General features: G+C 53.3%; 2 protein-coding genes and 2 non-coding genes across 15 annotated transcripts in view; 2 read left to right on the top strand and 2 right to left on the bottom strand.

The window, feature by feature from the left end:
- Positions 1-27633, bottom strand: part of RPL23 (ribosomal protein L23) — a 355976-nt gene that overhangs the window by 16092 nt on the left and 312251 nt on the right. The window lies entirely within an intron of this gene.
- Positions 6477-6548, top strand: TRNAC-GCA (transfer RNA cysteine (anticodon GCA)). Its single transcript has one exon. It is a non-coding gene; the product is annotated as a tRNA-Cys (tRNA).
- Positions 8113-8184, bottom strand: TRNAC-GCA (transfer RNA cysteine (anticodon GCA)). The gene has a single exon. It is a non-coding gene; the product is annotated as a tRNA-Cys (tRNA).
- LASP1 (LIM and SH3 protein 1) overlaps positions 8208-27633 on the top strand; it is a 53607-nt gene continuing 34181 nt past the window's right edge. The window contains exons 1-3 of one of the 4 annotated variants that reach the window (XM_050762869.1): positions 8208-8338; positions 8937-9094; positions 16572-16666. In XM_050762869.1, the coding sequence (XP_050618826.1) occupies positions 9026-9094; positions 16572-16666 (164 nt within the window). In that variant the 5' untranslated portion in view covers positions 8208-8338; positions 8937-9025. Of the gene's footprint in view, positions 8339-8936; positions 9095-9611; positions 9648-9797; positions 9925-10214; positions 10296-16571; positions 16667-27633 lie in introns of those variants that run through there. The other 3 variants (XM_050762872.1, XM_050762870.1, XM_050762873.1) reach the window with 3 other exon arrangements.

Raw genomic sequence — 27633 nt, forward strand, 5'->3', positions numbered from 1 at the left:
GGTGTCTCGCTCTGTTGCCCAGGCTGGAGTGCAGTGGCGTGATCTGGGCTGACTGCAAGCTCCGCCTCCCGGGTTCACGTAATTCTTCTGCCTCAACCTCCTGGGTAGCTGGGACTGCAGGCACCCGCCACCACGCCCAGCTAATTTTTTGTATTTTTAGTAGAGACGGGGTTTCACCGTGTTAGCCAGGTTGATCTTGATTTCTTGGCCTCGTGATCCGCCTGCCTCAGCCTCCAAAAGTGCTGGGATTACAGGCGTGAGCCACAGTGCCCAGCGCCTCTTCCTTTTTGGAGAAAACAGAATCAGTCAGATGTAGTGGTGTGCTGGTGAATGGCTAGCAACCGACTTTGGGGGAGACCTGATGTGTGTAGCGTTTGCCGGGGTGACTGTTGCAAATACACCCACTTGACCATTTCCAGCTACCTAAAGAAAGTCAACTGGCTTAAATAATTCTGGGCTGGGCGCGGTGGCTCACGCCCGTAATCCCAGCACTATGGGAGGCCGAGACGGGCCGATCACGAGGTCAGTAGTTTGAGACCAGCCTGGCCAACATAGTGAAACCCCAGTCTCTACTAAAAAAAAAAAAAAAAATTAGATGGGCGTGGTGACAGGCGCCTGTAGTCCCAGCTACTTGGGAGGTTGAGGCAGGAGAATCGCTTGAACCCAGGAGGTGGAGGTTGCAGTGAGCTGAGATCGTGCCACTGCACTCCAGCCTGACAGAGAGACTCCATCTCAAAAAAAAAAAAAAAATTCTGGAAAATTTAACCATTGTTTCTTGCAAGCCAGTGTGAACTGAATCCAGCATATGTCTGAGATTAACTACATCCTTCATCAATTATCATCTATAAACTGAGAACTCCCAGAATTATATTTCTAGCCCTGGCCTCTTCCCTAAACTCCAGAATTAGCTGTATCCCCAAACGCATACTCTTTTTTTTTTTTTTTGAGACGGAGTCTTGCTCTGTCACCCAGGCTGGAGTGCAGTGGCCGGATCTCAGCTCACTGCAAGCTCCGCCTCCCGGGTTTACGCCATTCTCCTGCCTCAGCCTTCCGAGTAGCTGGGACTACAGGCGCCCGCCACCTCGCCCGGCTATTTTTTTGTATTTTTTAGTAGAGACAGGGTTTCACCGTGTTAGCCGGGATCGTCTCTCGATCTCCTGGCCTCGTGATCTGCCCGTCTCGGCCTCCCAAAGTGCTGGGATTACAGGCTTGAGCCACCGCGCCCGGCCTTTTTTTTTTTTTTTTTTTTTTTTTTTTTTTTTTTTTTTGAGACGGAGTCTCGCTCTGTTGCCCAGACTGGAGTGCAGTGGCACAATCTCCGCTCACTGCAAGCTCTGCCCCCCGGATTCACACCATTCTCCTGCCTCAGCCTCCCGAGTAGCTGGGACTACAGGCACCTGCCACCACGCCAGGCTAATTTTTTGTATTTGTAGTAGAGAAGGGGTTTCACTGTGTTAGCCAGGATGGTCTCGATCTCCTGACCTCGTGATCTGCCTGCCTTGGCCTCCCAAAGTGCTGAGATTACAGGCGTCAGCCACTGTGCCCGGCCACCAAATGCATACTCTTAAATATTAATTAGTCTCCTTAAATGAAACATGTTCACCCCAATACTGGGACATCATGCCTGTGAGGACAGGGGGCTGTACTTTGTTACTTTCTTTTAAGAATTTTAAAAATAAACTCTTTTTTTCCCCTGAATTGCCCCTTTTTCAGTGGGATTTTTCTCTTTTCTTTTCTTTTTTTTCCAAGACGAAGTTTTGCTCCTGTTGCCCATGCTGAAGTGCAGTGGTGTGATCTTGGCTCACTGCAACCTCTGCCTCCTGGGTTCAAGCAATTCTCCTGCCTCAGCCTCCAGAATAGTTAGGATTACAGGCACCCGCAAACACGACCGGCTAATTTTTTGTATTTTTAGTAGAGATGTGGTTTCCCCATGTTGGCCAAACTGGTCTGGAACTCCTGACCTCAGGTGATCCATCCACCTCGGCCTCCCAAAGTGCTGGGATTACAGGCGTAAGCCATCACGCCAGGCCCTTTCTTTCTTTACTTTGTAGAGATGGGGTTTTGCCACATTGCCCAGGCTGGTCTCAAAGCTGGGCTGCAGCCTCGGTTTCTCAAAGTGCTGGGATTATAGGCCGGAATCAGCCAGGCAGGAAAAAAAAAAAAAAAAAAAAATCAGGCTGGGCTTCCCTGCCATGTGTCATCAATCTCAATGCTTGCATTCTTTTTTTATTTATTTATTATTTATTTATTTAAATTTTTTGAGACGGAGTCTTGCTCTGTCACCCAAGATGGAGTGCAGTGGCGCAATCTCGGCTCATTGCAAGCTCCGCCTCCCGGGTTCACGCCATTCTCCTGCCTCAGCCTCCCGAGTAGCTGGGACTATAGGCGCCCACAACCGCGCCCGGCTAATTTTTTGTATTTTTAGTAGAGATGGGGTTTCACCGTGGTCTCGATCTCCTGACCTTGTGATCCGCCCGCCTCGGCCTCCCAAAGTGCTGGGATTACAGGCGTGAGCCACCGCGCCCGGCCTTTTTTTTTTTTTTTAGATGGAATCTCATTCTGTCACCCAGGCTGGAGTGCAGGAGTGCGATCTTGGCTCACTGCAACCTCTGACCCCTGGGTTCAAGCGATTCTCCTGCTTCAGCCTCCCAAGTAGCTGGGATTACAGTCGTCCACCACCACACCCAGCTAATTTTTGTATTTTTCGTAGAGATGGAGTTTCACCACGTTGGCCAGGCTGGTCTGGAACTCCTGACCTCAGGTGATCTGCCCGCCTTGGCCTCCCAAAGTGGTGGAATTACAGGTGTGAGCCATTGTGCCCGGTCACCTGCATTCTTCTCCAGCTCAGCTGTTTCTACTTGTTCCTACTCGTAATAGACAAAATAATGACCTTCCAAACCTGTCTACACATCAGTCTCCTTGTGAATCTATTTGTGACTATGTTACCTCTCATGATAAAAAGAACTTTGCAGATATGATTAAATTAAATATATTGAGATGTGAGAACATTATCCTGGATTATCCAGGTGAGCTCAGTGTAATGCCACGGGTCCTTATAAGAGGGAGGCAGGAGGAGGGAGGCAGGAGGATAAGAGTCACAGAGAGAGGAGATGGTAACATGGAAGCATGGAAGCCGAGGCTAGAGGGAGGCGGGATGATATGCTGCCAGCTTTGACAATTGGGGAAGAGGCAATGAGGCAGCAATGTAGCGGCCTCTATGGGCTGGGAGAGTCAAGGAAACAGATTCTCCCCTGAAGCCTACAGAAGGAATGCAGCTGTACTAACATTTTAATTTTAGCCCTGTGAATTTTTTTTTTTTTTAGATGAAGTCTCACTCTGTCACCCAACTGGAGTGCAGTGGCACCATCTCGGCTCACTGCAACCTCTGCCCCCTGGGTTCAAGCAATTCTTCTGCCTCAGCCTCCCAAGTAGCTGGGACTACAGGCGTGAGCCACCACCCCTGGCTAATTTTTGTATTTTTGGTAGAGAAGGTATGTCATCATATTGGCCAGGGTGGTCTTGAACTCTTGACCTTGTGATCTGCCTGCCTTGGCCTCCCAAAGTGGTGGGATTACAGGAGTCAGCCACCTCGCCAGGCCAGCCCAGTGAAATTGATTTTGGGATTCTGACCTCCAGAACTGTGAAGATAATACATTTCTGTTATTTTATGCAAATAGACTGTAAATTGTTCCATCAGTAATATAAAACTAATACAACACTATAGTCTAAGCCATCACCACCATCTCTGACCTATATTATTACAATAGATTCCCAACTGGCTTCTCTCTCTTTTTTTCTTGAGACAGAGTCTTGCTCTGTCACCCAGGCTTACTGAAGCCTTGACCTCTTGGGCACAAGCAATCCTCCTGCCTCAGCCTCCCAAGTGGCTGGGACTACAGGTACATACCACCACATCTGGCTAATTTTTAAGTTTTTTTGTAGAGATGGGAGTCTCACTGTGTTGCCCAGACTGGTTTCAAATTCCTGGGCTCAAGTGATCCTCTTGCCCTGGCCTCCAAAAGTGCTGGGATTATGGGCATGAGCCACCATGTCTGGCGGACCCTCTTATATTTTCAACTATACAATACAGTATTGTTAATTAAAGGCACAATGCTGTACAGCCGATTTCTAGAGTTTTTTCATCTTGCAGAATTGACATTTTAGACCTATTGATCAGCAACTCTCCGCAGCCCCTGGCAACCATCGTTCTACTCTCTACTTCTGTGAGTTTGACTATGTTAGATGCCTCATATATGTGGAATCATGCAGTATTTGGTCTTCTGTGACTGGCCTGTTTCACTTGGCGTAATATCCTCAAGGTTCATCCACGCTGTTGCATATTGCAGGATTTCTTTCTTACTTTTTTTTCTTTTTGCAACGGAGTTTCGCTCTCAAGAGCGAAACTTGTTGCCCAGGCTGGAGTGCAATGGCATGACCTCGGCTCACCGCAATCTCCACCTCCCGAATTCAAGCAGTTCTCCTGCCTCAGCCTCCTGAATAGCCAGGATTACAGGCATGCGCCACCACGCCCGGGTAATTTTTGTATTTTTAGTAAAGACTGGGTTTCGCCATGTTGGCCAGGATGGTCTCGATTTCCTGACTTGGTGATCCGCCCGCCTCAGCCTCCCAAAGTGCGGGGATTACAGGCATGAGCCACCGCGCCCGGCCAGTGTTCCTATTCTTTTTGGAGAGACCAAGGAAAAACTTTCTCTATCCAGTTTTGCAGGAGGTTGTTCTCTAACTTGTTAGTGGGGAGAGATGAGTGCGATTTTGGATAAAGAATTGAGCCGGGCCGGGAGCGGTGGCTCACGCCTGTAATCCCAGTACTTTGGGAGGCCGAGGCGGGCGGATCACGAGGTCAGGAGATCGAGACCATCCTGGCTAACCCAGTGAAACCCCGTCTCTACTAAAAATGCAAAAAATTACCCGGGCATGGCGGCGGGCGCCTGTAGCTACTTGGGAGGCTGAGGCAGGAGAATGGCGTGAACCCGGGAGGCGAAGCTTGCAGTGAGCCGAGATCGCGCCACTGCACTCCAGCCTGACTGAGCGAGACTCCATCTCAAAAAAAAGAATTGAGCCTAGGCTGGGAGTGGTAGCTCACGCCTGTAGTCCCAAGTCCCAGCACCTTGGCAGGCCAAGGCGGGCGGATCACCTGAAGTAGGGAGTTCGAGGCCAGCCTATGCAACATGGAGAAACCCCGTCTCTACTAAAAATACACAATTAGCCAGGCGTGGGGTGCATGCATGTAATCCCAGCTACTCAGGAGGCTGAGGCGGGAGAATCGCTTGAACCTGGGAGGCAGAGGTTGCGGTGAGCCGAGATCGCGCCATTGCACTCCAGACTGATCAACAAGAGCGAAATTCCGTCTCTGGGCAACATTGGGAGACGGCCTCCTTCACCCACCACCTGCCCCCTTCTCCACAAAATGGAAAACAAACAAACAAACAAACAAACTGAACCAAGCGGGGCGCGGTGGCTCATGCCTGTAATCCCAGCACTTTGGGAGGCCGAGGAGGGCAGACCACGAAATCAGGTGTTGGAGACCAGCCTAGCCAACACGGCGAATCCCCTATCTCTACTAAAAATACAAAAAGGAGCCGGGCGCGGCGGCGGGCGCCTGGATTCCCAGCTATTCAGGAGGCTGAGGCAGGAGAATCGCTTGAACCCGGGAGGCGGAGGTTGCAGTGAGCCGAGACTGCGCCACACTGCACTCACTCCAGCCTGGGTTACAGAGGAAGACTCCGTCTGGGGGGAAAAAAAAAGTAATGAACCTAGAAAAAGCAGATTGGCACCTAAATTCACGTACTTTTCAAACTGCCACCACGTCTTGGCCTAGCCTTTTTTTTTTTTTTTTTTTTGAGACGGAGTCTCAACTCTGTTGCCCCTGCTGGAGTGCAGTGGCGCGATGTCGGCTCACTGCAACCTCTGCCGCCCGGGTTCAAGCGATTCTCCTGCCTCAGCCTTCCGAGTAGCTGGGATTACAGGCGCCCGCCACCCCCCCGGCTAATTTTTGTATTTTTATTTTTTATTTATTTTTTATTATTTTTTATTTTTTTTGAGACGGAGTCTCGCTCTGTCGCCCAGGCTGGAGTGCAGTGGCGCGATCTCGGCTCACTGCAAGCTCCGCCTCCCGGGTTCACGCCATTCTCCTGCCTCAGCCTCCCGAGTAGCTGGGACTACAGGCGCCCACAACCGCACCCGGCTAACTTTTTGTATTTTTAGTAGAGACGGGGTTTCACCGTGGTCTCGATCTCCTGACCTTGTGATCCGCCCGCCTCGGCCTCCCAAAGTGCTGGGATTACAGGCGTGAGCCACTGTGCCCGGCCTATTTTGGCCTACTTTTTTAATTTCCCCTTCCTCATTGGTAATTTCGGTATAATCCAGCAAAGAGACGCTAATTTTGAACAAATGGTGAAAGTATGAACATTTTGGGATGGATCGCTGTAAAAAGAATTTCCCAAAGGGCGTCCAGCAGAGGGGGTATAGCTCAGTGGTAGAGCATTTGACTGCAGATCAAGAGGTCCCCGGTTCAAATCCGGGTGCCCCCTCGCGTTGTTTTTCCTCTTTTCACAGTCATGCAGGAATAACCTAAGTTAGGGAGTTCTGAATCCAAAAGTCACCGGAAGTGTCCTTTGTATCTTCCACCTACCTAATTTTCACCTTGAAAGGATTCCCTTACCCTAGAGGGAGAGAGCAGCAACCAGAGGCTACCTCTAGGTGGACCTGAGTTCTCATACCCCAAGTGGCGAGAAGCGCACTAGTAGTCTCAGTTGTAGAACAAAGGCGTTGATCGATTCCCATCTCCGATGCCCATTGGTTTAACGATAATTATAACTTGTTTTGGGGTTAAAAAATGTGTCTTGAACGGGGCAGTAGTTCGTACTTGACTATGAAAACTAGGAGAAAGAATCCAATTTCAGAGGTCTTCATATATTCGCGAACTCGAACAGGACAGGGCACAGAAGGTAGAAGGTAAACAGCGAGCAGTTTTCCCTCTTCCTTCTTTACTTAGCTCATAGGCAGGGCTTTGGCTTGATAAGCTATAGATGGAAAGTCCAAGGCCTAAAGGAGAGGTAAAACTGGTTCCTCCTGGGTTTTTTGCACGGAACCGCAGGTCTGCTGATCTGTGATCTCTCTGTTCAGCCTAGCGATGCAGCTCACAGTAATGGGAGCCAGGAGAAAAAAAAATGCGCGTTTTCCCGGGGTCCGAGGCATGACACAACCACATTCCGGGTTTAAAATATAGCAGCTGCCCTTTGACCCAGGCAGCACGCCTCTTCCTTTCTCCCTTATTTTTCCTTTTTTTGGGCAAAACCTAGTTGAGGGGGACGCCCTTGTCTCTCGTCACACTTACCATTTTCCTCCGGCCCAACAGTGACACTGTCAGGCACGCAGCCAGCAGATATTTGTTCTCATCTTTAGGTTATGAAACTCCACGGCCTTTTATTCTCACTTCAGTGGTTCTTAAAATGTGGTCCCCACACCAGCAGCACCAGCGGCACCTGGAAACTTGGTAGAAATGCAAATTCTCGGTGCCCCCTTACAGAATCAGAAACTAGGAGAGTTTTAACAAGCCCTGCAGGTAATTCTGATGCACGTTCAAGTTTGAGAAACACTGTATTCGTTTATCTCAGTTTGCATTGGGATATAACTTTACTTTTGTACATTAATAGTCAAGGATGAACACAGCACGTCCATGTCACTATTAATACAGAAAGTTGAAGTTGGAGAAGGGCTGTGTCTATGGGTTTCCCTCGCTTGACCCACCCTCCAATCCCAAAAGGAACGCCAACTTGAGGCGTTCTCCTGTCTTCCTACCCCCATTGGAAACATTCTGTCCCTCAAACCCGGCACCTCGAACTGTCTGATTCATCTGAGGCTGGCAGCCCTGGCCACAGAAATCCCTACACCTCTGGCGCGAGTAATGCGTTCGCGCAGCTTTTATACCCACCCGCTGAGCACAAAGTAAAACCGAAAGCTTTCTGCTAAGGCTGAAAAATGAGGAAGATACTTCTTTCACCTTTTTTTCTTTGTAGTCAGGACCCAATGTTAAAATATGAATCAAGAATGAAAAACAGATGGTTGGTTAACAACTGGAAGGAAAAACCACCGAGGGGGCACCCGGATTTGAACCAGGGACCTCTTGATCTGCAGTCAAATGCTCTACCACTGAGCTATACCCCCGCGCCGCTGCAGCGCCTGGAGGCGGCTCTTTGGGTACTAAGCATTGTTGCAGCTGCTACTCTGTGGTAGGGTGTAACATAAAGAGAAAGGAATGCAGAAGAAAAGGGGTCATGCTGAACGCAGACGGTGCCCGCATCCGGGGAACCCAGGGAAGGTGCACTGCAGGGGCTCGGGGAGGGAAGCACTAGCCCGGGCCCGGCAGCGCGCAGGGTCCAAGAGGGAGGGACGGGTTCCGCCCCACAAATGTGGGAAAGGGTGTGGGCCGGAAGAGAGTTAAGAGGGGCAGGGCAGGGGGTCCCCGTTCGGTCTGTAGATTCATGCCCGGTAGCAACCGGTAGAAAGGAAAGTCCCCGAATGCGGTGAATCATTTCCGGCGTTCAGGAGGGCTCCAACCCCACCCTCGACGGTCTTCAGGGGTTAGCCCGCCTCCTGCAGCCCGAGCGCCCCAGATGTGCAGCCGGCCTGGCTCTGCGCCGCCTCCGGCTCGGGAAGGGCCCTGGGCACCGGGCGCAGTCAGCCTGGGAGCGCCGGGGCGCCAGCACCGCTGGCCGCGCAGTTCCCCCCAGGAACCCGCCCCCGCGCAGCCCCACGTCGCCCGGGGAGCGCGCCTCGCTGCGCGTGCCCTCGCCCGCACCCGAGGCGCGTGCCCGCCCCGGTGCAGCCCCTCCTCCCCGCTGTGTTTATTAGGGGAAGGAGGGCGGAGGCGGAGGCCAGTTCCCCAGCTCCAGCCGCCGTCGCTGCCGCCTGTGTAGTTGCAGCCGCGGCCGCCTCCCGCCAGCTCGCCTTGGGGAAGAGGACGCGCTAGAGCTCCGACGTCCCCGCCCCAGCCTTTCTCGGAACCATGAACCCCAACTGTGCCCGGTGCGGCAAGATCGTGTATCCCACGGAGAAGGTGAACTGTCTGGATAAGGTGAGCCCGGGACCGTGAGACGCGTCTTTGCAATCCCCGGCAGTGCTCTGAATCCAGGGAGGAGAGAAGGGCCGGGTCTTTGCTGCCTTATCCCCGCGATCCCAGGAGAATGGAGGGAGGGCGGGCGGGCGGTGTCATGGGGTGTGGGGACACATCCCAATCTGGAAACCAGGAGATCTGGGGCGAGGCGGGGAGTCCACGCGTAGCGGGCAGCCGGTGCTGGAGAGGGGTGGGCTCTGTGCCTTGGGGTTGGGAGGACGGGAGAGAAGCAGGGAAGCCAGGCCCCGGGGTGTGTTGGGGGAAGGTTAGGGGTGCAGTCCCGCCCCCTAGGGCCTGGAGAGTGAGAAGAGACGGCCGCTCCCTCTCCACTCCGCGCCTAGCGCCAAGTAGGCGGAAGCGCGGGGCGCTGGTGGAGGGGGCGGAGGGGGGCGGGGCAGAGGCTGGGGGGCCCTGCGAAACCGTCCGTTCCGGCGGGGGATGGCCTCGCTTCCTGGCCTGGCGGGGCGGGGGCTTATCAGCCTGCGAGTGTGGCATCTGATGCGGGGGGTTTCGGGTAAGGACCCGGGCTCCGCCACAAGACCCCCGATTTTGAACGACCTGAGGCCCCCTTGGTGATTGAGTGGTTAAAGGACTCGCAGACCTCCTCCATAGCTTCCCAACCCCCACCTCCAATTAAAAGCCAACTCCCGGTGCTGGGCCGCCCAGCCTGAGCCGGGTGGGGTCGGGTGCCGGAGTAGGGTGGGTGGGGGGTGCTTCGCTGAGATCTCCTGAAATTGTGCTCAGAGCCAGGAGATCGTGTGGAAGAACAAAGAGCTAACTTTTCAAAGCAGGTTTCTCCAATGGAGGGTGGGGTTGGCTGAGTTCTGGGGAAGCCGAGGAAAGGGGGAGGTATGGGCGGCGGGGGGAGGGATGGTGGCCTTGTGGAGATTCACTGCCCCCTGGGGGCCCTGTCTCCCCAATGCTGGACTTGTTCATCTGGTTGCCATTAGACTTTTGGAGGGGGGGTTGGAGAGTAGAACTGGGCGTTTCCCGTACAGTTTGGTGTAGGATCCTGTCCTCTTGTAAGCTCCGTGAGATCCTAAGGTAAAACCTGCCCCTCTGCATCCCCTCTCCTCCCCAGTCTGGAGGGGAGGCCTCTGTGATTTTGTGCCCTTCCTCACCGCGTCTTTCGTCCATCACCCAAAGCTGGCTCCAAGTCCAGGTATTCTGACCTTTCCATCTGAACTGAGAGGGCTGGGGGGACTGGATGGAAGAGGGGTGCAAGGGTGGGAACACTGGATGAAAGAGGCGTACAGAGCCCTGGGGCCAAGTTCATTACTGACCTGGAGCCGGGTTTAGTTCAGGAGAGGATAGTTCATTGGACACCTTGTCTCTCCCTTCCCCCTTAGGGTGTGAGCTTCCTCAGTGACCTTTGGCCTCTGAGTCAGGGTGAGGAGGTGGGGTTGGAGGTTCTGAAACACATTTGAACTTGCTCTTGGGGAGTGTGAGCATATGGGGCCGCTGCTGTGTCACTGTCCCTCCTGGTCCTGGGCTTGATTGGGCAGGAGGAGAGGAGGGGGTATATTGTGGGCACAGGAAAGGTGTTGATCTGCCCGTGACCATGCCAGCCGCTGTTGGGCAAGACTTGAGCTTAGAGCTATCAGATGATGAAGTCTCCCCTTGAGAATGTACCTGTCCTTGCATACTGGGATTTTGCCCTCCCCTCGTGGCAGAGATTTTGGCCTCTGCATCTTGAGTTCCCTGTGGTCCCCTTCTCCACAGTCATGAATTGGGAAGAGGCAGAGGGCACTTCACCCGTATAAGGAAAAAGCAAAACATGAAGGCAGGATTGCCACCCTAGGAGTTGGGAGACTGGGTCCTTGTTCCAGGTCTGCTCCCACGAGTTTTTTGAATGTCTTTAGGCCTCAGTTTTTACCATCTGTCAGATGGGTACGATCATGTCATTTCCTTGAAGGTGGGGCAGTGCACTAAAGTCCCTGAGTGCTAAAGAGGGTGCTGTATAGACTATGCCCTCCCTACCTCTCTGGGATGCTCTGTTCAGCTCCATACCACTCCCCTTGGAAAGCCCTTCAGTGCCGTGTATCCGAGGGGAGGGGAGCAGGGATGCTGCAGGGTGCCCTCCCCAGTTCTCTTACCCTAGCTGGAAGAGGACATTCAAGTGGGGGTTGCCCAGGGAAGTAGGAGTTGGTGATTCCTTCCTCTTTTTAGAATTCTCCCTATAGGAAGTGGCCCTGGAGAGACCTTGCCGCCTGTACTGAGCAGGAGACCTGAAATATCCATGTGTCAGATGTATTCCTCCCCACCTGCTCCAGGCAGTAAGGATAGGCACCAGGAATGGTGAACCAGTGCCTGGAGGATGCTGGGCTGAGACCAGGGAGGAGGGGGAAACTTCAGTCCCATAGGCAACTTCATTCCCATAGTTGCTAACTAACTTCCCAAGACCTCCCATTTACAGCAAAAGAGTCAAATTAGACTCACCCTTTTCTCTACAATCCCCCATGGCACTCAGCCCTCTACGTGGCCCAAAGCACAGACTGTGCCCTTGGTTTCAGCCTTTTCTCCTCCCTGAGCCTTATCTCCCAAAGGCATAGGTGGGTAAAAACCTTGTCACCTCTGAAGGCCACCCTGCCCCCAACCTGCAGTACCCAGCATGCTTTGCAAGCTGGATAAATATGTATTGCTGATGACAGTGTTTGAGGAAGGAGGTCGAGATTTGCTTCTCCAGAGGACTTCTGGGATTAGAGCTGGGGGAGAAACAGGGTGACCTCATTTGCTCATTCAACAAATATTTATTGAGCACCTACTTTGTGCACCTGCTTTGTATCTAGGGAGCTGTGTTGTCAAGAATCTTGCCATGTCCCTCTTTCCTGGCTTGCTTCCCCAGGTTTCTGAAAACAGGTGGAGGTAGAGGATTGGACTGCTGCCAGGTCCCCTGGAATCCCCCGTTAGGGCAGGCCCTCTGCCTCTGCTTGTCTGAGCGCTCCCTCCCCACTCGAAGGGGGTGAGGTCCTCACAGCTGTGGTACCCCGTTTTGCTAGCTGAAGCTTAGAGTACCCCACCATCATCTTGGGATCATCCCTTCATAATAGCTACTAGTTATCGCAATATGCTGGGCTCAGTCTTCACAGCAGCTTCACAAAGTAGGTGTGTGTGCTCTTGTAAATGATGTACCCCATAAACGGAGGCTCAGGTAGCCCGTGTGGCTCATCTCCCTCTCTTAGAGCTGAAATTCATATCCACAGTTCTTTCTGCTCAGCTCTTCTGCCAGTATAAAGTACTTTTATTTATACATATTTATATTTTATTTCTATCTCATTTGTGCCAAAAGTGGGTCCCATCCCTTCGTGACCCTATCTGGAGGAATGCTCTGGGCCTGGGGTCTTGAATGGGGGAGTGGGGCCACTGGGAATAGTCCTGTCCTCCTCGGAATTTGTGGAGGTGCAGCAGAGATCTGTGCCTTTAAGCCAGCGGGTCAGGTGGCCAACTGAGCTAGGCCGGTGACCCGGCCAGGGTGAGGTTGGCATTGCCTCTGCAGGAGGGAGAAACTGTAACCCTGGGCAACAGGAAGGGAAGAGACTGCCTCATACTCCATCCCTGAGTCATGGCTACCCCAGGTAGCCTGGGTTCAGAGGCCAAGGTGCCAGGCTGCAGGCACAGTGACACGAAGCTTGCCACATCCCCCCCAACCCAGAGCCACGGAGGGACAGGCTGTCCCAAGTGAGGGATATCCTTGCAGGCTTCTCCCCCTACCAGCCTGTTTACCTTTCTGTAGAGTGGGTTGCAGGTAGGCAAGGGAAGATCAATAGGCAAGGGAAGATCAAGGTGACCCTGCTTTGGAGCCTTGGATCCAGGCTGAGAGGCCTCTAACGGGCAGGGCAGCAGGGGTAGGGTCTGTCTGGTTTCTGTGAACAGGGAAACCATGGACTTTGCAGGGAGCAGGAAGGAGCATGCCTCGAGGTGCACTTTCCTCCTGAGTCCTGAGGCCCAGGAATGCTTCGCTGAAATCATCTTGCCTGGGGTCTTTAAAAGAGGGGGGGCTCTTGCTCTAGGACAGAGCCCATGGGGCAGGGCCAAGGCAGACGGGGTCACTGTGGGATCCTCTGGACATATTTCCCTGACAGTGTCCTTCCCCAGACCCCATTGAGACAAGACAGGGTTTCTTTCATCTTAGGGTCCAGGCTAGGCTCACAGCGGCTGTGGAGGGACTGGCCATTTTCTGCCTCCCCTCCCCACAATTTTCCTACCCCAAAAAGGACACAGTGTAAGGAGCTGGTGGGTTTTCTTGAACCTTGGGGCCTTCCTCCAGAGGGGAGGGGAGTCGCCTGAAGCCGCTGGAGGTGCCAGGCATTAGGGGTGGAGCGGCCTCCTCTCCTGACCCTCCAGCACTCCGGGAGACAGTGGCTGCAGCTCCACTTGACACTTGTGCTTCATAGTAACTGGTTTCCATTTTTCTGCTGGGAGCCCCCTGCAGGGGGACAGGTGACCACCCTCCTCTGCCCCACCTTTGTGTGTCTGGATGAGAGTGTGGGGCCTGTGAGGGAGGTGGGAAGGAACTGATAGAAATAGGCACCATCCCCTTGAAGAGGGGCTCTGCTTCCTCCACGTGGCAGCCTGGAGGGGTCTTTGGAACCCCTGGGTGCGGTGTTGGCCCTGTGCCCCCTGCCTGCTCAGTACACCCCACCCTCCTCCTCCAAGGGGTTTGGCTCTAGGTGGAGGCCTGGCCATCTGGAGTAGGGGTCTCTCTCCCTTTGTCTCCCCAACCTCAATCAGGAGGCAGACTTGGAGGTCCCCCGTCCTAGGATAGTGTGTAGCCCTTCGTGTGTGTGTGCGTGTGAGTGTGTGTGTGTGTGTGTGAGAGAGAGAGAGAGAGAAAGTGGGTCATGGTCTGGATTCTGGAGAATGTTTTTGCTGGCAGGCCCCTGTGGGGGTAGCAGGAGGCGGGGGCCCAGGCAGGGGCATGTGCAGCTAAGTAGGTAGAGGCCAGCAGACTGGGTAGTGACAAGGCTGGGGCACCCTGCCAATGCCTCCCAGTCACTGGGGGAGGGAGTGGGGCTGTCACTTCAGGGGCCTGTGGGGGCAGGGACCACCCTGTCTTCGTGTTCCCAGTGGGTTCTGTGTGTTGGGGTTATGCACCAGAAGGAGTCTGTAAGTTGCCACATGGGAGTTTAGGGGACCTGGGTCACTGGGGTAGGCCCAGGTTGGGGAGGGGGCCAAGCTTAGACCCACCACTTCTTTGCTTCCAGACTTCTGGCTGGCCTTCCTCCTCAAGAGTGGTTCTCCTAGCACTCTGTTTAATATTCCACCATTAGGTTTTTCCTTTGGGTCTTCTTGATAGGGAACCAGTACCCTATTAGAAGGCGATTTCTCCCTGAAATTACCCTGGGGGTCTCTGGTTGAAGTGGGCCATGGTAGGGGAGGTTGAATCCCAGATTCTCAGCCTTCTTTCTGCCATCCCCTCCTCCCAGTGTCTCAGAAGCACCTCTCCGAAGTTTGGAGACCACATTTTGAAAAGCATCGCCTTGGGGGAATTCCTTGACAAATGGCCAAGAACCAGCTCTGGCTGGGCTCCTTCAAAAGTCCCCGGGGCCTGCCTTCTGGCCTCCTTCTTTCAGAGTGGGGAATGTCTCCCTTGACTGCTGGGAAATGGGGCAGGGACAGGCCAGCCAGGTCACTCAGGTGGCCTGGATTATTCTGGGGTCCTGGCAGTGGACCCCTATTTGATGGTGATCCAGGGCATCATCCTGGGCTTCTGGGGGTGAATTAGATCCTGTTGTCACGGGTTTGCCTAAGCATCAATACTTCTCAGCGGTTCCACAAAGACCCCTCCAGGCTGCCACATGGAGGCTGTTAGATCGTTTCTGTCTCTCTCTCTTTTTTTTCTTTAGGCAGTCTTGCTCTGTCGCCCAGGCTGAGTGCAGTGACACAATCTTGGCTCACTGCAACCTCCACTTCCTGGGTTTAAGTGATTCTTCTGCTTCAGCCTCCCAAGTAGCTGGGATTACAGGCACACGCTACCATACCTGGCTTATTTATTTATTTATTTTTGAGATTAAGTCTTGGTCTGTACCCCAGGCTGGAGTGCAGTGGCGTGATCTCGGCTCACCGCAACCTCCGCCTCCTGGGTTCAAGCGATTCTCCTGCCTCAGCCTCCTGAGTAGCTGGGATTACAGACATGCGACACTGCACCTGGCTAATTTTTTGGTATTTTTTAGTAGATACGGAGTTTCACCATGTTGACCAGGCTGGTCTTGAACTCCCAACCTCAGGTAATCCGCCTGCCTCAGCCTCCCAAAGTGCTGGGATTACAGGCGTGAGCCACCGCTCCTGGCCTAGATCAGTTCTCTTTCTGTCATCACTCTTTTCCCTCCGTCAGCCACCCTGGATGGGCCCTGTGTGCCACATTCTCACACGCATGAATGGATTGGAGCTGTGGTTGGCACAGTGAAGCCCCTCTGCACCCCAACACACACAATCTCCAGTGTGAGCCCTGACTCCCTCAGCTGAGGTTCACATCTGCGGTGCCCAGCACCTGACATCTGAGTGCTTAGAGGTGCCAAATGCTGTGCTGAGGGCTTTGAAGGTGATTTCTCCTGAGCTCTGGACAATCCCAGGAGGGCCAGGTGTTATTACATCCATTCTACACACCAGGAAGTGGGCTCCCCTGAGGTGCAGGGCCCCGCCCAAGGCCATACAATTAGTGGGGTAGAGCTTTGATGTCCACTATGGAGGTGTCTACCTTCAAGGCTTTGAAGCAGAGCCCTTCAGTGCCTCAGTGGGGGACCCGCTGCTGGGCGCTCTCCTGCCCTCCCACTGGGGTGGGGGAGGATGAAGGAAGGGTAGAAAGGATGTGGTGTGTTGACAGAGCCTGGGACACCCAGCCCACTCCTCTGGCTGGGCATCCCACAGGAAGTGGGAGGTATTGGAGCTGTAGCACCACCTGGGGCTTATGTGGGTCTAGCGGGTGTGCTGGGCTCTGGTCCAGGAGCTAGGAGCACCTGGGTTCCGGGCCTGGGTGTGTGGGGGCTGGGCCTTCCTCTTCTGAGGCCTCCGTGCGGCCAGAGGAGCTGCTCCTTCATGTTCAGCGGCTGCTCCCTAGCAACCCAGTGCAGCTTTGCATAAGCAATGAGGCCTCTCCAGCTCTGGGCAGGAGGGGTTCCCTGGGGAGGGTGGAGCTGACCTGGGGGCTGCTGCCACCACTATAACTGGTCTCTTCCCCCCGTCCTTCATGCCTGCCCTTCTCTTCCTCCTGGGTTCAAATGGCCCGTTGGTGGAGGATGAGGAAGGAGAGAGGGGAGGTGAGTGCCAAAGACTGTGACCTGAGATGCCCCCAGCTCACCTGGGATAATTCCATGTTCTCCCCATAGCCATGGGCCTAGGACAGTCCCAGCAGCTCCAGAGTGCCCCTTCCCAGGGCCTGAGCCCCTTTTTCAGAAGTCCTGGTATCTGATATATGTCCTCCTTCTGTCTCCATCCCCAGTTCTGGCATAAAGCATGCTTCCATTGCGAGACCTGCAAGATGACACTGAACATGAAGAACTACAAGGGCTACGAGAAGAAGCCCTACTGCAACGCGTGAGTCCTGTTCTGGGCAGGGGACTGGGTGGGTGCTTTGGCTCCCTCCCCTAGTGAGTTCTTCCTTCCCTTCCAATAACCACAAGGTGACAGTGGCGAACACTTCCACCCCCTGCCTGAACATCACATTTTATCCTCACGACAGCTGGATGAAGCAAGCACTTTTTATCCCCATTTAAAGTGCTTTTATCCCCCATTTAAAGTGCATTTAAAGTACAGACGAGGAAACTGGGGCTTAGGGAAGGGAAGAGACTCTCAAGATGGGATGGCTAGGGAGAGACTGGCTCTAGCCCAGCCTCTGGGCAGTAAGGTGAGCACATGTCTTTCCACTGCCTCCTGCTACAAAAGAGGGCTTTCCTCGTGGTCTTTCAAGAATGAGTGACCTGTCTGTTGTATTTGGGTTTGGGGGCTTTGTTCTCCTGTTTACCTTCCCTTATTTCTCTCCCCAAAATCGATGGTTTCCTTCTCTCACCCGGTACTTCCTAGGCTTTGGGGGCTCCTTCCTCCAGTGGTTCTTTCAAGAAAACTCTCTGGAAGCCTCGTGTCCACCCTTTTGGTGTTCATTTTTTGAGAAGGGGCAGGGGGTGTATAAAGGGCGTTGCCTGGGCCAGATAGATCTCTTCCCTGCCTGGTGAGGGAGGCTGTGGAGACTGTATTTTTTTGAGTATAGTCATCTTGGACTGTGTCCTTCTGCACTGGGATCCGCAGCAGCCGACAGTAGGGAGGGAGTATAGAGGTGGGGTCCCCCATCCCAGAGCCTGGAGGAACACCTGCCCTCCTCTCCCATCCCGTCCCATGCAGTCCCAGAAAGTACAGCAACTTTCCATCTTCAAGTTGACCTTGTGAGTAGTAAGTACAAACTCAGTATTGGGGCCTCACAGCTGCCGCCTCCTGCGAGGTGGAGGTTTTGGAAGGTCAAGTCACTTATAAGTAATGATAATTTCTCTTTCTTTTAACTTGCCTTTTTTTTTTTTTTTTTTGGAGACAGACTCCATTACCCAGGCTGGAGTGCAGTTGGCTCACTGCAACCTCCACCTCCTGGCTTCAAGCGATTCTTGTGCCTAAGCCTCCTAAGTAACCGGTATTACAGATGCACGCTACCATGCCCAGCTAATTTTTGTATTTTTAGTAGAGACCGGGGTTTCTCTGTGTTGGCCAGGCTGGTCTCGAACTCCTGACCTCAAGTGATGCGCCCGCCTCAGCCTCCCAAAGTGCCGGGATTACAGGTATAAGCCACCTTGCCAGCCTTAATTCAATTTTTTTTTTTTTTAATTTAAAATGTATTTTTACTTTTTTTTTTTTTAACTTCAACCAACTCAAGTAATGGTAATTTCAGTGTTCACATGAATTTAGGATCTAACTTGAGTCCAGTTTTTTTTTTTTTTTTTTTTTTTTTTTTAATTCTCAGTCAGTAGGCTCTTTGCAGCTGAAGTTTACCTGCATTTGGGACTTGTCTAAAAAGGGGGCTTAAACCTCCAGCCTTACCCCTAACCTTACCCTAAACCTTCCCTGCTCCCTGACCCCCTCCCGCTCCCTGGCGAAGACCACTGTTTCATCTTTCTAGGCGCTTGCTCATTCAGCAGACATTTATTGCCTGCCTGCTGCTATAATGCATACTAACCTCTGCCAGGTGCTGGGAAAACAGATTCCTGATAAAAATCTCAAGCCCAAGAAGCAACATGAAGTCATCCCTTCTGGAAGAAGGAGGGTACTGGGCGGGTTATCTGGGTAGAGGAAGGGTTGCAGTTCTGTCCTGGCCCCTCCTTCAGCTGCCCCTTCTCTTATATTAATTTCTACTGTTCCTCTTCCCTACCAACCCCTCCCACCCCCACAAGGGAAATGGGACATTCTTCAAATTCTTAAGGGCTCACACAAGCCCTGGTTCTCTGCCACTTCCTCCCTCCATTGGGGAGTGGGGTGGGGTTCAGAGAAGCCAGGGCAGTTAACCCCTCGGTTGCTGGACCACCTCAGCCTTGATTCTGAGCCTCCGCCCCAGCACACTAAGCCTTGGAGCCCAGTGACTCCAGCAGCCTAGCATTCAGTGAGCATTGGGAGCTGGAGAAAAATCAGAGGCTTGTCCTTGTTTTCTTTGCATTTTTATCGGCCTCATCCAAAGTTCCAGCTTATTGTTTTTACTGTCTTCTTGGGAAGCTGCCGCAAGGTGGGGTGGAGGGCTCCTGCGGGGGCTGGGGGAGCCTGGAGAGGCAGAAGATGAAGGCTTCTTTCTTCTCTGGATGCTGCTTCCAACTTGCAGAGGCAGAGGTTCCCCTGTCTCCCTCCTGGTCTCCAGCCAAAAGAAGCAGGTTGGCCCCTCCATGTTTCCTCCAGCTTTTATAACCCTAGCCTCTGCCGTGCCTGGTTGACCTTTGGCCCAGTTGGGATGTTTCCTGGGAAGGAGACTAGTGAGAGAGACCTGGGGGATTTGCAACCCAGCTGTGTTTCACTTTAGTTGTGGTAGCACCTCGCCCAAGGCAGGCATTCTCCCTCCCCTGCGTCCGCTGGGCCAAGATGTTACCCATGGGGATTCTGGGATGAACCAGGTGTGGGGCCCGCTTGCAAGGAGTGCTCTCTGGACCTGTCTGAGCCTTGGTTTCCCTATGGTTAAAAATTCCTGCCCAGGAGGCCCGGCACAGTGGCTCAGACCTGTAATCCCAGCACTTTGGGAGGCTGAGGCGAGTGGATTGCTTAAGGTCAGGAGTTCTACTAGACCAGCCTGGCCAACGTGGTGAAACTCCATCTCCACTACAAATACAAACATTAGCCAGATGTGGCTGGCACCTATAATCCCAGCTACTCAGGAGGCTGAGGCAGGAGAATTGCTTGAACCTGGGAGGCCAGGACTGCAGTGAGCCGAGATTGCCTCTCCACTCCAGCCTGGGCGACAGAGCGAGACTCCATCTCAAAACAAACAAACAAACAAAAAAGACAAAAAAAAAAATTCCTGTCCAGGGATGTTGGACCCTAGACCAAAGAGAATTTATTGGGTACTTTGCTATGTGCCAGGCTCTAGGCCGAGTGTTTGCTGTCATTCCCTCCTGCTTGCTTACTTTTTTTGTTTGTACTTACTTTTTTTGTCAGCTAGGCTGGAGTGCAGTGGAGTGATCATGGCTCACTGCAGCCTCGACCTCCTGGGTTTAAGTAATCCTCCTGCCTCAGCCTCTCTAGTAGCTGGTACCACAGGCGTGCGGCACCATGCTAATTTTTAAGTTTTTTGTAGAGAGGAGGTCTTGTCATGTTGCCCAGGCTGGTCTCAAACTCTTTGCCTCAGGTGATCCACCCGCCTCAGCCCCGCCTCCTCCCGTTTTCTTCCTGCCTCTGGTCTTATCCCTGAGTGACATTCAGGTTCCTGAATCCTGGGTTTACCAGGGTACAGTTTTCTCTCATTTCTGTTCTGGTCTTGCTTTGTGGACCACAGGCCTGGCTTCTTTCTCTGAAGCATCACGTGCTCCATGCTGGGCCAAACCCAGTGCAGGACCCAAAGGGGCACGTGGTTTCTTCTGGCACTTTGCCAGGGAGTTGGGCCCACCCAGCGAGTATGTGAGTTTGGTGTACAGGGAGGCCTCTATGTTCTGCCTATCTCTGGCTAGTCTCTGAGCCCTGAGGGGAGCTAGGATCTTGCAGGGGGCTGGTCAAGAGAGAAGAAAGCTATCTTTCCTTGTGGTTTCTCAAGATTCAGATTTAAGTTCTAGAAAGTGACTGTAGAGTAGGCAGTGAAAAGGCCTCTTCTGTTTCTGTCCTTGCATCAGACTTGTTTGGGGGAGAGGCCGGGGAAAAAACACAGGCCAGAGCTCACAGCCAGCCCGCCTGGTGTGGCGGACCCCCACGTGCATGCAGTTACACACATGCCTGGTGTGTAGGCAGACACCCACACCGGTGTTGGGGCCGGGGAGGAGGACTTGGGAGCTGGGCTGAATGGGCTGTGTTTTGTGTTTCCACATTCAGGGCTGCAGCCATGCAGCCAATGCTGTGGCAAGGTTGAGGGTGCACTCCCGGCTTTTGCACAATAGCCAGTGGTGGAGGAAGAACCGCTAATCGAATTATTTTTGTTTCTTTTTTTTGAGACAGAGTCTCTGTCGCCCAAGCTGGAGTGCAGTGGCATGTTCTCAGCTCACTCACTGCAACCTCTGCCTCCCTGGTTCAAGCAATTCTCCTGCCTCAGCCTCCCGAGTAGCTGGGATTACAGGCGCCCTCCACCATGCCTAGCTAATTTTTGTATTTTCAGTAGAGACGGGGTTTCTCCATGTTGGTGAGACTGGTCCGGAACTCTTGACCTCAGGTGATCCACCTGCCTCAGCCTCCCAAAGTGCTGGGATTATAGGCGTGAGCCACTGCCCGGCCCGAATTCTTCCTTGAAGCTTCTGGGTGGGTGGGGTGAGAGAGATATTTACGCCCTCCGTTACTTGTTTTGTAAACTGGATTTTCCAAAAGTGGGGCAGATCAGTCCACACGCCCTGGCTTAGCATCAACTTGCATCATTGTCTCCCTGCAGATAGTCTAGAGGACTGGAGAAAGTCCCTGCAGATAGTCTAGAGGACTGGAGAAAGTCCCTGCAGATAGTCTAGATGACTGCCTGTTCCCTTCTCTTTGGGGCCCTACTGACAGGAGGCGGGGTTGCCAGCCAGGGGAACCAGCTTGTGAGGTGTCAAGTGGGAGGCGGGCATGGGCTGAGCAAGGAAAAGTGGGGGACTTGGTTGTGCCTTTCCCCTCTTCTCTGACTGCACATATCTGGGGTCCATTCTCCAGTTTCCTTGAGCTGTGGAGTGAGGACCAAGGAGGGTGAAGAGGTCCCTGATTCTGGGGAGCCAGGGACTATGTTTCTGCCCCTTCCCCTAGGCATCAGATGGGAGTAGGGTGTGGTCTGTGCCAGACAAGGCTGGGTGCTTATGTGTCTCTGGATTCTAGCAAACTGTCTTTAATCCCAGCTGCTTTTTTTTTTTGAGACAGAGTCTTGCTCAGTCGCCCAGGCTGGAGTACAGTGGCGTGATCTCGGCTCACTGCAAGCTCTGCCTCCCGGGTTCACGCCATTCTCCTGCCTCAGCCTCCCAAGTAGCTGGGACTATAGGCGCCCATCACCACGCCTGGCTAATTTTTTGCATTTTTAGTAGAGACGGGGTTTCACCGTGTTAGCTAGGATGGTCTAGATCTCCTGACCTCGTGATCCACCCGCCTCGGCCTCCCGAAGTACTGGGATTATAGGCGTGAGCCACCGCACCCGGCCCCAGCTGCTTTTAAAAGGTGGGCAGGGTTGGGCGCAGTGGTTTATGCCTGTAATCCCAGCACTTTGGGAGACTGAGGAGGGTGGATCGCTTGAGGCCAGGAGTTCAAGACCAGCCTCATCTCTACAAAAAATAAAATAAATTCGCCAAGTGTGGTGTGGCGCATGTCTGTGGTCCCAGCTACTTGGGAGGCTGAGGCAGGAGGATTGCTTGAGTCTGGGAGGTTGAGGCTGCAAATAGCCCTGATTGCCCCACTGCACTCCAGCCTGGGCAACAGAGGGACACTCTGTCTCTAAAAAATGTAAAAATGAAAATAAAAATAAAAGTGGGTGGGGCAGGAGTAGGCAAAAACCTACTGGGGCAAAACCTGTACTGGGGCCTAGGGCTTTCCCTCCTCCCCAAAATTCTCTGCCTCTGACTGGAAAAATTGGGACTAGGGATGACAGTGTGGGGGAGGGCAAGTACAAATGGCCAGCCCAAGTGGCCAAATATGGCCCCCAGGTAGCCCTCCCACCTCGCTTACCCCCAAATCCCTGTCCTCCAGGCCTCCTGGAGCCTCAGGGGTCACTTTGCTTCCTAACACCCACGTTTTACAGATGAGGAAAAAGGCCTGCGTTTCCATGCCTTACTCAACTTGGCAGAATTGTTTCTCTTTCTCTATTACCGACAGGGGCAGGCTTTTTCTTTTTCTTTTCATTTTGTGTGCAATCTGACGGCAGTCTGACAGCTGGTAAGTTCTTCCTCAAGTCTAGCCTTGATGGTTTTGACTGCTCTTTTTTTCCCTCTGGTTGAACAATGCCTCCTTGTTGCTTCCTATCCCACCACTTCAGCCCCTTAGGCCTGAGGGGACGGATGGGTGAGAAACTGGGTTAGCAGGGAGCCCTCCCTTCCCGCCTGTGGGCAGCCTTCCCAGCAGGGGCTTTTGGAATCAGCAGCTCTTTCTAGAGGCAGGATGTGGGGGCTGGTTTTTTTTTTTTCCTTTTGGTAAAACCAAAAGCTCCTTGTTGCTTTTGTTGATGTATTTTTGTTCCTCCTTGAACACAAAGCTGTGGTTTTTGAAGGGGTCCAAGCCTGGAAGGGGCAAGGCTCTGTGTAGAAAGGTCGCTGGGCTTTCGGGTTTGCTATCCTGTTCTTCTTCTGACCCTGGAGTGTGGCTGATGGTAGGACTGGGGAACAAGGCTGGTGGCCGACAAGCTGTCCCTGTCACCTGTGAGCCCAGAAACCTTGCCTCTGTAGTCCCACCGAGCAGGAAGGCCACCCAGAGGTCCTCACGGATAACCCCTCTCCTGGGACACAGGGCCTCTTCTGTATCATATCCTTTTTTTTTTTTTTAAACTTTTATTTTTTGAGACAGAGTTTCGCTTTTGTTGCCCAGGCTGGAGTGCAATGGTGCAGTCTTGGCTCACTGCAACCTCCGCCTCCTGGGTTCAAGCGATTCTCCTGCCTCAGCTTCCCAAATGGCTGGGATTACAGGAGGCCACTACCATGCCTGGCTAATTTTTTTGTATTTTTAGTAGAGACGGTGTTTCACCATGTTGTCCAGGCTGATCTTGAACTCCTGACTTCAAATGATCCGACCGCCTTAGCCTCCCAAAGTGTTGGGATTACAGGCGTGAGCCACCGCGTCCAGCTTTTTTTTTTTTTTTTTTTTTTTTTGAGGTGGGGTCTCTCTCTGTCTCCCAGGCTGAAGTGCAGACGTGTGATCTCGGCTCACTACAACCTCCACTTCCCAGGTTCAAGGGATTCTCCTGCCTCAGCCTCCTGAGTAGCTGGGATTACAGGTGTGTGCCACCATGCCCGGCTAATTTTTGTATTTTTAGTAGAGAGAGAGTTTTGCCATGTTGGCCAGAATGGTCTTGAACTCCTGACCTCAGGTGATTTGCCCGCCTCAGCCTCCCAAAATTCTGGGATTACATGCCTGACCTGTATCATATACTTTTGAGAAATTCGGAGGGATAGGCAGCTCCTAAGTAGGTGTGGCTGAGAGGCTCCAGAGTATCTCTCATAATGGCCGAGCTTGGAAACGAGTTGGGTTTGAAGGATGAAGTGCTTTGTTTGGCACCCAACCTGCCAAGCACATCTTTCCCCAGAACTGAGTGCTGTAGGTGGCTGGGGTCCGTCTGGCCTCCCCTTCGCTGTCTGGGCAGCTGTGGTGTAGAGGAGAGTGCCTTGGACAAGGTCTCTGCCCTTGACACTGGACCTCAGTTTCTTCATCTGTAAAATGGCACGATGAGAATGCCAGCCCATAGCTGTGTGGCGTGTGCACAGGACGCAGTGTACCAAGATGTTACTTTGTGTCTCTGTAAATTGTCTTGAAGCCCGAGGCTGCTGTCAATAGCTGCCTGTTTGCCCTGCCCCATCCTATCCAGTCCCTGTTCCTGCCCCTCTTCTTCCTGTCCTACGGGGCTGTATCCACGCCTCTCCCCACAAACTCCCCAGAGCAGCTGACAGCAGGGAGGAAGGACAGGTGGGGCACCTGCAGAGAGCCCACCATCTACTTGGAATGATTAACAAGGGGCCGATACAGACTGGCCTATGGGACAAAGGACAGCTGTGCTCTGGACTCTGCCCTGCACCCAGCTGATCACCCTGTTCGCCATGCCTCGCTGTGGCCCAGTCTGTCATGGGGTTGGGTTCCAGCGGGGTCACCAGCTGGGACAGGTGGCCCCTTGTCTGTCTTAGCACCCATGTTGGCATGCACACATTTCCAACCATCCCTGCTGGGATCTGGGGGTAATAGATGGGGTGGGGAGGAAGGGAAAAGGTAGAATTCCCAAAAATTGTTTCTGGAGGGAGGTCAAATCATTTGGAGCTTTCTTTGAAGCCCGGCATGCTGGTGGGGGGAGGGGTGCAGCACTGATGTTCTCATGCCTTTGCTTCTACAAACAAACCCGTGACACCTGTCCTCCTCACCTAAATTATCCATAAAGATCCTATAGACACAGTCTCCTGACTTTGCCCTCATGGGCTTCTCCTTAGTTGAGGACCCCCTTGCCGTCTGTGTCTCTTCCCCCACCCCTATAGACCTCTCCTCTCTCGCTCTAGCTCTTGCTGCTCTCCTGCCTGGAGCTGAAGATGAGGTTGCCATGGAAACCTGAAGCGTAGTGAGCAGGGAGAGGGAAAGGCAGAGTCCTCTCGCCTGGGCTGGGGGCTGGGGACTATGAGCTGTGGGGAGGGGACAGGGTTGACCTGGCAGGAGGAATATAGCCTGAGCTGTCTGCCTGCTTTCCTCTGCCTCGGTTTGGGCTTAGGGGGCAGGGGAAGGAGCTTGGAGGCTCTGGAGTGCCTCTTTAATCTAATTAATCTGATGCAGGATTAAAATCCCCCTCACCCCTGCCAAATTAAGCTGAGCTCACATCTGGGCTGGCTCATCCCCACTTCCCTTCTGATGGGATTCGAGCTCCAGCTGTCGGGGGCTGAGACTAGGGGGAAGGGTGCTTCTGAAGAGAGGATGAAGTACCTGGCAACCCCACCCAGGGTGCCTGCTGCATGTTGGAGGGGCTCTGGAGACCTTCCGGTGGGTGTAGGGTGAGCAGAGGGACACAGTGTGGGGGGCAGGGGGTATGCGGACATGGCCTCAATGCAGCTGCTGCGTGCAGACCCGCTGGCCTCCGTGTCTTGGAGGCGCCCATTGGTGCAGAGGGCATATCTATATATTCATCATGTGTGAGGCACAGTGCAGTGTGTGTAGGAACTTCAGACTGTGGAGTGGGTGGAGCACGTCAGGTGTACCTGTCTGGTGGTCCTTGGGCCACTGGAGCTGGCCCCTGTTTTTATTTATTTATTTATTTATTTATTTATTTATTTATTTATTAAAAACAGGCTCTTGCTCTGTAGCTCAGGCTGGTCTCGAACTCCTGGCTTAAGAGATCTGCCCTCCTTGGCCTCCCAAAGTGCTGGGATTACAGGTGTGAGCCACTGCGCCCAGCCTGGCCTGTTTTAACCCTGTGCATTCTGGCAAATGAGAAACCCCAGGGTTTGCAGACCGGGTCTGGAGGATGCGTTTGCCCTGCTTGCCTGTACCCCTCCCCACCAAATGCTAAGCAGCCCCATCTTCTCAGAATTAAGTCTTCGAGTACTGGGCCAGAGCTGCTCCTCTTCCCTACCCTGCTCCTGCCACATGTGCCTCTACTTCCATATGCTCTCCTCGACACAGCCCCTGCCCAGTCTGCAGAATGGCTCTGATTTGGGGGGAGGGTTGTCTCGTCTCCGAAGCACTCCCTCTTAGGGCCTCAGGGCCTGCCAGCCCTGCTAGAGATCTTCCCTTTCTGGTCTCTAGGAACAGACTCATGGTTGATCGTCCCTTGCCCTGGAATTGTACAGAAACTTTGAAGGGAGCTCCTCAGCTGTGGGTGGCCCTGGCTGCATGGGGACCGGACCCCAGACTTGGCCACACGTTCACCACAGGCCATGTCTGTTGCCAGCTGTGTTTGCCTTTCCTCATCTTCCCTTCCTTTGCTGGAGGAACTGCGAGTCTGGGCTGACCTGGGTGGCCAGGACCCAGGTGAGGGCTGGGGGAGGGGCACTGCTAGAATCATCTGGAACCGGGACAGTGAAAGTGGCCCAAGGGAAAAAGGATTTGCCAAGGTCACCCAGTAAGTCAGTGGCAGGGCCAGAGCCCTGCACTGGGCCCTTGAAAGTTATGCCTCCCTTGATTGAGGTCTCCAAATCCTGAGCCCTGCCCTTCACAAGTGGTGGCCTCGAGGGAAGTCGCCGGTTTACAGGTAGCTCTGATGCACGGCCGTGTGGGCAGCTGGAGAACATGCAGAGCAGAGGGCAGCTCGTTCCTAGCTCTTGGGTGTGTCAACTTTGGGTGGCACGTGCCTAGAAATAGGTTCCAGGAGGCCATCTGTCGCTTACCTGGGTGCGGCCTGTGAATCAGGGATCTGCAGGGGTCACAGCTGTGGTGGGCTGTGGTCACCCAGGGCTAAAAATGGCCTGACGGGCCGGGCGCGGTGGCTCAAGCCTGTAATCCCAGCACTTTGGGAGGCCGAGACGGGCGGATCACAAGGTCAGGAGATCGAGACCATCCTGGCTAACACGGTGAAACCCCGTCTCTACTAAAAAATACAAAAACCTAGCCGGGCGAGGTGGCGGGCGTCTGTAGTCCCAGCTACTCGGGAGGCTGAGGCAGGAGAATGGTGTGAACCCGGGAGGCGGAGCTTGCAGTGAGCTGAGATCCAGCCACTGTACTCCAGCCTGGGCGACAGAGTGAGACTCCGTCTCAAAAAAAAAGAGACTCTGTCTCAACAACAACAACAAAAAAAAATGGCCTGACGGGCCACCCACCAGTCCCTGAGGTAATTGGGGCCCATGCAGACCCCCAGACATTTCTCATACCAGCACATGGTATGAGAAATACATACAAGCTACATGGCTCAGAGCTGCCTGTCTCTCCTGCAGCTGGTTTGCCAGGGGACCTTGTGATGAGAGGGGGATGGAGAAGGGCTGAGTTCTAGTCCCACACCAGCTCTAACTCCTGGTGTGACTTTTTTTTTTTTTAAATAGAGTCTTGCTCTGTCACCCAGGCTGGAGTGCAATGGCGCAGTCTTGGCTCACTGCAACCTCCGCCTCCCAGGTTCAAGCGATTCCCCTGCCTCAGCCTCCTGAGTAGCTGGGATTACAGCTACACGCGACAGTGCCCGGCTAATTTTTGTATTTTTAATAGAAACAGGGTTTCGCAATGTTAGCCAGGCTGGTCTCGAACTTCTGGCCTCACGTGATCCACCTACTTTGGCCTCCCAAAATGTT

The sequence above is a fragment of the Macaca thibetana genome, chromosome 16 (genome assembly GCF_024542745.1).
Source record: "Macaca thibetana thibetana isolate TM-01 chromosome 16, ASM2454274v1, whole genome shotgun sequence".
Lineage (NCBI taxonomy): Eukaryota > Metazoa > Chordata > Mammalia > Primates > Cercopithecidae > Macaca > Macaca thibetana.